The following is a 12,092-nucleotide window of genomic DNA, read 5'->3' as shown; positions in this document are numbered from 1 at the left end:
ATATATGAACATGACTAACAGAACATACTCCCTAAAAGTAATTATTACATGATTAAGTAAAATTGAGATATTTGCCTCTATTTTTAGAATTAGACACCAAACATAACACTGAAATCAAGTTTAATATTTCTACTTTATTTTTCTATCTGAAAATCATTTTGACAAACTAAGGATTTAGAAACATATCTCAACAAATGCCATTTCTTCATTTTTTTATGAGGTTGTAAGGAGGTATCATTCTGGGAATTTGGCAGCAGTGTTTGGGAAAAAAAGACAAACCAGCAAATAAATTAAAACACTCCCCTCCCTCACTTTACTCTGGGCCAACGGTATCAGTTCTAGGTTCAAAAGCAAGTATAGATTGGAATACACTTTTTAAAAAAAAAATCACTAAAACTAAGGTTTTAGACTGTTCTAAGGCATTACGTAGAAATTTCACAATAGCATCAGTGGTGACTAGGAATTTTGTGCATTTGCTTGGCTCTTGTTTGTGTGTTTTAACCGAAAAAAAAAAAGCAAGTTAGGTATTACTCACTTTGGGGCCTTGCAGTCCTGGTTTTCCTGGAGAACAAACACAAGGAGCTGGAGTTGAACCTACATCACTGGGACCATTGAGGCACTAGAGAGACAAAAACGGAAATCAACAACAAACATGGAAAGACACATGTATATCTATATGTACATAAGTATGTGTAGGTGTCTGAATGTCTTTATGAAACTGTAAAGATATCTTATATCTGCTTTCCAATTTTATTTAGCACAATTCATTAAGAAATTCTGAATCACAAACTATGAAAACTAAATGCACTCAAACTACATAAAAATGAGTTCTACTGGTCTAATGTACTTACAGTTGATGGAAGGAAGCTAAACAGTCCCACAATACAAATATTACCTTAAGGAGAATAATAGTTTCCAGGCCTACCTCACCATTCTGAAAGAAAAACAACAATGAATGTGTTTTAAAGGACGCTTTTAAATTTCTAAATTATCTTCCTAATTTATAGATATTTTATTGTCCAGGTTCTAGATACATGAAGTATCAAAACCAGCAAGAACTAAAACATGTACGTGCCACTGTCCTAAAAAAATGACATTAATACACATTATGATGACATTTACAGTAGAATAAAGTAAGGACATGAACAACAATGAAGAGCAGAACGAGAAAATGGAAATGCCAAAGCTGCTTGGTGTAATGGCCACGCAGGAGCAAAAATACTCCAGGGTGAGATTTATATGCTCTTTTGAACTTTCTGGAAGTCATATAAAAACCAGAGGAAAAAGCCAAAACACATCTAAGAAAGTCACAAATTCCATGCATTAAATTTTCTGCATTTAACTTTAGGAGACCTCCTCACTAAACAATTTGCTTCTTACTGAATAATACACGATTTTAAAAAGGTTAATAATCTTTCCAGACAATGAAAATTAAATCAGAAAATAAGAAAGTGGGAATAAAGATGCAAAAGGTATGCTACATGAAGTCACACCTGAAAGTAAGGAAGGAGACATAAAAACACAAAAAAAGTGAATGTGAGAACTCAAAATCTACTATCTATTCTTGTGCTTTTATGATGTGGGAGGGTAATGGTCATAACATCAATGCAGAAATATCAATAAATAAAGTATATAAAATGGACTCTCAGAATGTAATCACATATTAATACTTTTAGGAGAAATTAGAGGTCTGTATTTCAAGTTATAAGTATCTAAAATAAAAATTATAGTGTTTAAACAATTACCTCTCTAAAAAACCAAGAATGAATCATTTCTAAAAGGTTCCATGGTTGATATTATTATAGAGCATTTAAACCTACTGCCCTACGTCCTCAAGTTTTCAGAACATGTGGACTTGTAGGTTATTCAGTTTGATAGGAAAAAAAGATGATGGTAGTATGACTTTACAAACTAAAAGAACTATGACATGAGCTCAAAGGTCACTGGGAATCCACACTGTAAAAAGTTTAAAACATCCTATCTTATTTGCATTACAAAAATATACTTTTTTTTTTGCCCAAGGGAAAAAGGATTACACACACACACACACCACAAGCACACATATATAATCAGACTCTAACATTTTAGCTTATCATTTTTTCCTCCTAACACATTAATGAAAATAGCTACATAAATGGAAAGTTACTATATCCTTGAAATACAAGAAAATCTTCCTTAGGTAACAACAACAAAAAGAAACCTGTATATTCATTATGGTTTGAGAAAATATGTTGGTGAACAGGAAAATGAATCACTTCCTATTCTTTAGAATTGTGCTGTGTGGGGTATTCTATCCACACATTTAATGAAGTATAGAAATGTATTTTACACTCTGGATACTCCAGATATTCAAAGAATCCTAGACTTTCCTAGAGCAGGTCCAGTCCTGCTTCACTTGAGTACCGGAAACCTCACACTCTGAGGTGGGAAGAAAACCTTTCCTTGTGCTCCTCCATTCACACTTGCACAGTGATACATTATCATTTTATTTCAATTATGAACCTCAAAGTATGTTTTAATCAATGTAACTTTAATTGCACTGACAACAAACAAATTAACTCTGTATATTAAATTAAGCCTCACATATTATCTTTTGTTTATTGCTCTGAAAGTACTGAAGGAAACACTTGGGAGAAAGAATCCATCCTACTCACAAATCCAGGAATCTCGCATGCTGTCTCTCGGTTGTTCTGTTCTGGGTCACAGTAGATTCGCAACTTCTGGACATCAAACTAGGAACATAAACCCCATCAGGTTAAAATTGAGGCCCAAGCTAATTGTTTCGTAAGAGCGACCCAACTACATGAGCAGTCATGGAAGGCTTAAATCACAGCACCTAGCTAAAAAATAGTAATACGAAATTTAAATACCTAACATACAGTTTAAAGATGTGATGCAACATAATTCATAAGGAAAACTCTAGCACCAAAAACAAAACTTTAATTTCCTTCGGGAACCCACTGGAGCTTTTTTAGTATCTCTATATTAAGAGCTAGCCTAGAGAGCATTTCCTAGGACACTTAAAAGCTTTCCCAGGCCTTCTGTGTTTATCCTAAATGTCTACAACATTTCTGATTACAAAAGAGTGAGTTTAAGAAGTCATCTTTAGTTTCAGAGATTTAGTTGCTGGCATGGAGTGTTGTGTGATGAGTAGTCCAAGCACCTGCTGCTATTTAAATATTTACTCTGACATGTAACATTAATATATAGAGAGCATGGTGTAATTTGAATATGACAGTCTTCCCTTAATAGAAACAGAGTGGGAAAGTACACATTTTCAAATAAGGGATTGTCCAAGAAATGGCTTTCTTTTTATATACACATTTCGCAACCCACACAGATACTCCACTTTTTAAAAAATATAAAAAGTAACAGTTTTAAGAATCCTGAAATGCATTAATCTGATCGTAACCTCACAGCTGCAGAGAAATTTTATAGCTCCCGACTCACAGCTCTAATCACAGTCTCTTTTCCAAGTTATTATTTAATCTATGCTTCTCCTGGGAAATATGAAATTAATGTTTCATAAGAATGTAGATTTCTACCCTGAACCCAGGGGAACAGTTTTCTAAGAATTCCTACATATTAAGTCTAATTTTGCATTTTCATACACGCAAACACACAATTCCACTAATAAACTGATCACATTTTGTTTAAGTGTCTTAAAGGAATTAATAATTAAGTTAAATACAGTTAAATGTGATAAATACTATCACAAAGGACAGCAAAAGCTCACTTTATACAATGCAAAAAGCAAATCATTTTTTATCCACCTGAACGGTTTCTTCTTTCCCAGAATACTTTCCGATTTGAGTTTGCCCGCTGATGAAGATCCCTAAAACTGGATGTAATGGCTTGTTTTCAATTTGTTGATCATCAATATACAGAGTCACATCTTGTTCTGCTACTAAGAGACGAATTTGATGCCAGCCTTCATCAAATAATGTCTACAGGAAGAAAGTATGGAAGATTCATAAGTAAAATTCCTAACAATCTTTCTTTTTCTTTGTTCCCATTCCTTTGCTGCCAACCATAAATCCACACCACACAGACTGGTTGTATTATATACTAATTTCTGATCCCAGCTGAGTCTCAAATTCTACCCACCAATTAATTTATGAAGCCATACTTTCCATTACATATCCATTACATGTAAGTAGATGTATCAAACAATTTATTGAAACAACTCCCTCAAGGTCACAAATAAATTCCTAATCTCTGAATCCAAGTGGCTTCTCCTATTCCTCATCCTATTCATTGCAACTTTAGATCCTTAACTAGTCCATCTTCCTTGATGTTCTCATTCAACTTCCATGACTCAAACCATCTTGATCATCTTCATTTCTTCTTCTTCAATTGCTCATTCTCTATTTCTCTGAGGGCTTCTCTTCCTCACCTGCCTTTTGATGAGGTCATTAACCCACAGATCTGTCACTGACCTTTTTCATTTTCCCCTTTGATTATCTTATCTATTCTTACAGGTCAATATTACCTCTATAGAATACCTCCCATATCTACAACAGCCTGAACCTCTTTCCTACATATGGGATCTATAATTCTAATACTGGCTAGTATAGTTTTACCAGGATATTTCACAATCAGCCTGAGGGAGAGTGTAGCAAAATGAACTTGAACTATCCCCAAAACTTTCTTCCTCTCAGTTTTCCTTGGATAATAATATCCTCAGTTTCTAAACTGCAATAAGTGTGTTTACCTCTTGCCTTTCCCTCAGTTGCAATAAGAACCAGATGCAAAGTTCTACCAAATATGTCTCTTAAATGACTCAAATTCACTTCACCATTTCAAACATTTTCATTGCCATAGTTTATGTTCATGGATGTCTTATCTGAATAATTTTCAAACATATCTCTAACTCTTCCCTCTCTAAGCCATCCTTCATACCTCCACTACAATTAATCTCTCTCACTAGAATTCTGTCAGAGAAGATGCCATATCTTATTAATTTCTGGATTCCCAGGCCTAGAGCAATTTCAGGATACAGATGAAAATATTTTTTATGAAAGAAAAAGGAGAAAGAGAAGAGAGAGCAGCTTTGACCATGACACACCTATGATTCAAGACTTTTTGATGAAATCCTGTCATCCACTGGATGAAGCCCAAAACCCTTTGTATGCTTTCCAGGTCCCCACAAACTGAACTTGCACCTTGTTAGCTTTTTCTTTCATGTATCTTATACTCCAGACACAGGGGACACCACTTCCTCTTCTTTAAATAAAAACCCCGCATTTTACTACACATGACTACTCAATACTGAACCACTGACTTACATGTCCTTCGCTCTCTTCATCAAAATCCTATCTTCTTCAAGGTCCAGCCCAAAAAGCATCTAATTAATAAGACTTGCCTACATATTGTGTTAGAATCTACTTTTACCCCTACACTCCATTAATACCTGTACTTCTGTTAGATACCAGAGGCCTTCACTCTTCCATTATAAATAAGTTCCTTGAAGGTGTGAAACAGGCCTTATTCATTTGTGATTTCTTACAGAACCTAGCATATTGACTTTAATAAAAATGGCAGCCAAATTTTTAAGAAATTTAATCTGCTTACCAAATAAATTATACAGGTGGCATAATTTCATATACAACCTTGTACATTTCCTAAATTATATACTCTTAGACTATAATTATAATAATGATCAAAACATAACTGTTTCTATCATTGCATCTGTATTCTGAACACATTTGACTTGAAAAATACACTTTTATCTTTATCAATTTTACTAAATATAGGCTCCTTTGGGGAAAAGAAAGCATTCTCCTAATAAATGGGAATTCTGCACTCATTATCTACCTGTATTTAAGGTTCTAACAAATGTCTTTATCTCAGTATCTTATAGGACATGGCAGTGTAAGATGGACCAACATGACTTTGAAACTGATGAGACTTAACTTCAATTCCTGATGCCACCACTTACTAGCTGTGTTACTTTGAGATGGAACTTAATATACTTTAAACTTTTTTTTTTTTTTTTTTTGGTCTGTACAGTGAGAGCAATGGCTTCTGCATTGGGTGGATATTATAATTAAATGTTCCTGGCATCTAATAGCAGGTACTCAAAAAATGTGAGGTCCCCCCACTCCTTAATCCCATCTAAGAAACAACTTTCCTTCATTTGTTGCTTTTATTCAATAAAGCAACATTAAACTATGAAGTCAGTATCTTTTCAGCCATGTTAAAATTATGGCTCTCTTCCTCCAACACACACAAACCTGGTGGTGATTCCCCCAGCAATACCATCATAATCATACCCAGGCATCTTTACCTTAACGTGAGAGTCAGCAAAAGTGACCACTTGTGAGCCATTAATTATGCTGGTTGTTATAAATAGTAACGTTTTATCCACACCATTTAAGGTAACAGCTATTTGTGGCCTTCCATCAATGGTTAAAATTCTCCATAGATCCCACATTTTCTTGACCTTAAATCTCTGAGTGGAGACAAATACATATGATGGAGGAAGACCTTCAGGGAAAACATTGCTAGAAAAAGAAGAATGTGCATAAGCTTAAAGAATTCTCAACATGTCTATAGACATATATTAAAAAAAAGTTTATATCAACACATAACATATACCTTGTGAGTTCTGATAAGTCAACTTTTGATGTCACTTCATATCCTTTTATCTTTGTTGGTGAAAGCATGATTCTTTTCTTAACCTTTTTCTTTACACCCAAGCCTAAAAGAATATCAAACCCTTTCTCATCACGAGCTGCCACTGGAATTCGTGTTGGACAGACAGATTCTATAAATCCAAAGCAAAAGCAGTAAACATTGATTAATCATGGATTACTTCAAGAAAACGAGAAATATTAGAGAAAATAATTATAAAATCTATATATGCACACAAATGCATATAAATGGATGTAAATGCATTTTGAGAAAATGTGCAGGAGTGTTTCTGACATTTGAAGTCTCAAATGTTATTTTCCCCCTAAAAGGGGATAAAAGTAAAACAGAACTAGAAGAGAAGCATTTGTTAATAGATTGCTTTAAGAACACTATGCTGACATTTATAAATCACTATTTTGAACGTTGGGCAACTTAATACCTGTGGGGTAGAATACTGGAATGGCATTGACAAGTCTCATCCAGGATTTACTATTAATTAGTCACATGACTTTGCATAACTCTTAAATTTCTTGGATCTAAGAGATTAACTCTAAGATTCCTTTCTTGCATTCCCAGCATTTGAGGGGTAAAAAAATAAAAGCGTCATTCTTGATATTCTTTCCAGTTTTAGCAGATGATAATCCTATAATTCAAATATCATTGGTTCTATTACTCTGGAAAAAACTGTGAGTCTTTTCTGTTCATGAAAGTTCTTAAAATGGGCCTATTAGCTCATCTGTAATTAATTATATCATATTTATATAAAGACTATTTCCTTAAGAATAATCATTAAAGGGCACCTGGGTGGCTCAGTCGGTTAAACGTCTGCCTTCAACTCAAGTCATGATCTCAGAGTCCTGAGATGGAGCCCAGCATTGGGCTCTCTGCTCAGCAGGGACCTGCTTCTGCCTCTCACTCTAACTCTGTGCTCTCTCTTGCTCTCTTTTAAATAAATAAACAAAAATCTTTAGGGGAAAAAAAGAATAATTAATATTTGCATTATACAGTCATCTGTATAAATTATAAAAATATGGCATGCTTTTCACTTGCTGGGAAACTAGTATCTGAAATTACGTGGAAATTTTTATATGGTTGAAATGATATTAAGCTGTTATATTGTAGAAATGTTGCAATATTTTCAGATTCTTCCAAGGCCCTCATATAATATATACATTGAGCATGACTGCTCATATTTTATAGAGCAGCTAACAAAATAAAACAAGAACTCCACTAAACCTCTTTAAGATAATCACCCTCTTACACAACATTAAGAGGGAATAGTATCATATTTATAATACAATAAAAAGTAATGAGATGGATTTTATTAGCCCAACATGTACAGTCATAATTTATACCGTAGAATATTGGAAAATAAAGGTTTGATATAAATAAAATTATAAGTATTCCTGGAAAAGGAGGGGCATTTTTCTCTTCAGGTCTTAAATCTTAAGTTTTGAAGTAACCAATGAATTACATCCTTCTTCCTCTGGTAAGCTTGGAGCTAAGTGATGAGGAGATACAGGAATGAGACAAACAGATGTTGGTTGGACATGTGATCCAGTGAGTTCGGTAGATGCACACCATAATGAACCCCCTCACACCACCCCAGAAGCACAGGGCTGACTTATTCCCTATCCCTCCTTAGAAGCAGGGCCTGCCCACTAAGTTCACACCTGGTCTACAGAGGAAACCAAAACACACTAGCTCCACAGACACACTGATCCAAGAAGACAGCTAAAGGCTCTTGGCCAACCATGACCAGCTACTTTTATCACACTCACTCATCTGAAAACTGATTTTCTCATTCAGTGGTAAGGAGCTAAAAAAGGGTGGGAGAGAGATCAGAAGAGTTAGCCTAGCTGAAATCCCTCCACATGAAAACATGAGAAGCAGGGTCTAAGTGTTTCTAGTAACAATCTATTATACGGTTTAAATCATAAATCAATTAATAAAACTAAGTATTTTAGGTCATGATGCAGGGGTTCTTTTTTGGCAGGCAGTGGCAGGGGGGCGGAAATATGCAGAAGGGACAATACATGAAGCCTCATGTCAGATGCATTTGATTTAAAACTGCAAAAGAAGTTCAGCTGAAAAGAAAACATTACATCATAAAAATATTCAGATTTGAATTGCTCCTTTCATTTTCCTTACAAATGAGAAATTATAAGATATTGGATTAAGATCTCAGACTTAAGACAAGAACATGAGGTTTAGACTGAAACCTCTCTCTTAACCTCTCCTGAACCTCTGGATTCTCATCTGTGAAGGGAGAATAATGATCTCCTTCACAGGGTTTGTCTGAGGATCAAATGCGATGATGTATGTGAAAGTGCTTTGTAACTCCAAAATGGCATGCAAGTGCAGGGGATAAAGCAAGCATTGTGTTCATCCCTTTGCTCTAACAAAGTCCTTTACACTATCTTATAATACCCAAAATTTTATGGGGAAACAGTGTGGCACAGCTTGTGAAATCAAAAATGTACAATATAGCCATGTTTTCATTACTACCTAGCACATCTCATTAAGAAGTATAGATTTAAATAATTATGTTTACTTGAAGGTAATTTTTCTTCCCAATTCATTCACCTGCAAGAACAGTATCTTAACACACGGGAAGTGAAAAAAATGTAGTTAAAATGCTCAAATACAGTTTTTATGTTTGTATATACCTAGCTATAGGAAAGAGGTAAAAGAAGTTTCCATATATACAATGCTACTTTGATTACCAACGAACAATTTCTGCACAAACTTGAGGAAAGAGAGGTAAATAATTAATTTCCCCATTGCATAGAAAAAAGAAATCTATGTTGAAGTATACAAACCACATCCAGACAAAAATATGGAAACTGGAAATAAAAAGTGAAATGTGAGAACTATAATTTTAAGTACGAGGAAAATCAAATGCAAAGAGAGACTCAGTTGGGAGCTTGTTATAATACTTACAACAGGTAATTAGAACAATCCAGATAAACCAAGTTATTTTAAAGGAATGCATTCAGGAGCAAGGGTAAAGAAAACAGAAGACCGACGTTCACAAATTATTTCTACACCATCTACACAGTTTTAACTTCATTTTATTCCAATATGTTCAGAATATTCAGGATAGGAATGCTTTCTCGGAGGAGCAAAGGTTACTCTATTTATTTTAAACCCTGGGAGCCAGTAATACCTGCTTTTTAGTTTGGTTGATTTATTTTTGCTTTTGTTTCCCTTGCCTTGGGAGGTAAGAAATATCTAGAAAATTGTTGCCATGGCCTGTGATCTCTTCTAGGATTTTTATGGTTTCAAGTTTCACATTTAGGTCTTTAATCCACTTTCAGTTTATTTTAGAATGGGAGAAAGTATTTGCAAATGACATATACAATAAAAGGGGTTAATATCCAAAATATATAAAGAACTTAAAACTCAATACCAAAGAAACAAACAATCCAATTAAAAAAAATAGAGGACACGAAGAGACATTTTTCCAAAGAAGACATAGACATAAGAAAAGATGCTCAATATCACTAATCATCAGGGAGAGACAAATCAAAACCTCAATGAGATAGCACCTTACACCCGTCAGGATGACTAAAATCAAAAAGACAAGAAAAAACAAGAGTTGGCAAGGATGAGGAGAAAAAGAAACCCTTACGCACTGCTGGTAGGAATGTAAATTGGTGCAGCCACTGTAGAAAACAGTATGGAGGTTCCTCAAAATATTAAAAGTAAAAATGCCATATGATCCAATAATTCTACTACTAGGTAGTTACCCCCCAAAAAAAACAAAAGCACTAATTCAAAAAGATATATATACCCCTATGTTTGTTGCAGCATTGTTTATAATAGCCAAGATATGGAAGCAACTGAAATGTCCACTGAAAGACAAATGGATATACACATACACAATGGAATCTTATACAGCCATAAAAAAGAATGAGACTTAAAAAAAAAAAAAAAAGGATGCAATCATGCCATTTGCAACAACATAGATAAACCTAAAAGGGAGTATGCTAAGTAAACTAATACAAAGAAAGACAAATACCATATGATTTCACACACACACGAAATCTAAAAAAAAAAAACAAAAAACAAAAAAAAAGGAATAAACAAAAAGCAGAATCAGGCCTATAAATACAGAGGACAAATTGATGATTGCCAGAAGGGAGGAAGGTAAGGGGATGGGCAATATAGGTGAAGGGGAGTGAGAGATAAAGTTAATGAAATTTTAATAGTATCATATGATGGCAGATGATAGATACACTTGTGGTGAGCATAGCATAATGTGTAAACTTGTTGAATCACTATGTTGTGCACCTGAAACTAATGTAACATTATATGTCAACTATATTCAAAAAAATTTTTTAAGTTTTTAAGTGATCGATAGAACCCAGAAAAAAATATTCACTTTTCTATTAATTCTCAGGGCTTAGTAATATAAGTAATCCAGTATTATCAACGTCATAAAAACGTGTCTTATTTAAAATTCTGCCATGGACATGGGCACAAAAACTGTATAAATCTTTAGTCTAACCAGAGCAACCAAATTCCAACTACACCTTTCCAGCTCTAAGTTAATATCACAGGAACACTGATGAACACATTATTCTAGAACATATCTAGCCTACTTTATAAGTGTCTATTTAATTCAATTCCACATTGCCACATTGTTCGTATGTCACCTCTCTCCAGATGTCACCTCGTTTTTTTTCAGATCAAGGGAATTCTGTCAAGGAGATCTGTGGTCAGAAACCAAAAGTAATTTTACTGATCCAGACCTGATAGTCCAATAAAACAGAGTTGTCTGGTGCAGATCTGTGCAAGCCAACTTCTTCAAACTTTCCTTGACTGAACTTGGTTTTGACGGTAAGGCAAACATGAGTGTATGTCCAATTGATACATACCCCTCAATGGTATTCAGTGGCAATTTAATACATCTGCCTTACTGAAGGTCTATTATATCATCATGTACTTTAATGTCATGCACAAGTTCATCAAAAGGAGGAACAGTCACCATTGTTCCAATTTAGTACCAAGGTTGTGATAACTTAGACTTCATCATAACATACTGAAAATGCAATAAAATAGCAAAACCAAAATAAATTATGGAAACAAAGATACTCTTACCAAAGATTAGTTAAATAACAAAGAAGGTAGCCCCAACTTCACACAATTTCTTTTCTCATTACAGATTGATCTCATCCTCCTTTACCATCAAGCAATCCCACTTTATTGAAATCTAGGTTGATTTAGAGTCAACAGTCCTTCATCTGAGGAAGATGTCTGCCAGATGATGGCTGACAGACAATGAGACACAGTAAGCACAGATTTCAACGGTAAGTCAATGGAACAAGAGGCTCCTATTACTCTTTAGTACAACTTGTGCACAAACCAGAAAAGTAAAAATTTCTTGCACCATTAAGTCACCTCACTGATCATAGAATATATTCTTTTTAACAATAAGAAAAAATATAAGA

The 12,092-nt window shown here is 34.4% G+C and overlaps 1 protein-coding gene across 1 annotated transcript in view; it reads right to left on the bottom strand.

Annotated features, from left to right (window-relative positions):
- The window catches only part of COL21A1 (collagen type XXI alpha 1 chain), a 180,973-nt gene that overhangs the window by 102,474 nt on the left and 66,407 nt on the right, over positions 1-12,092 (bottom strand). The window contains exons 4-9 of the mRNA XM_032409621.1: positions 6,601-6,769; positions 6,290-6,506; positions 3,774-3,947; positions 2,655-2,732; positions 926-934; positions 536-619 (exon numbers count right to left, since the gene is read on the bottom strand). Of these exons, the coding sequence (XP_032265512.1) occupies positions 536-619; positions 926-934; positions 2,655-2,732; positions 3,774-3,947; positions 6,290-6,506; positions 6,601-6,769 (731 nt within the window). The remainder of the gene's footprint in view (positions 1-535; positions 620-925; positions 935-2,654; positions 2,733-3,773; positions 3,948-6,289; positions 6,507-6,600; positions 6,770-12,092) is intronic.

The sequence above is a fragment of the Phoca vitulina genome, unplaced genomic scaffold (assembly GCF_004348235.1).
Source record: "Phoca vitulina isolate PV1807 unplaced genomic scaffold, GSC_HSeal_1.0 scaffold11, whole genome shotgun sequence".
Classification (NCBI taxonomy): Eukaryota; Metazoa; Chordata; class Mammalia; order Carnivora; family Phocidae; genus Phoca; species Phoca vitulina.
The sequence above is the reverse complement of the archived record's forward strand: the minus strand, read 5'-3'. Positions and strand labels throughout refer to the sequence as shown.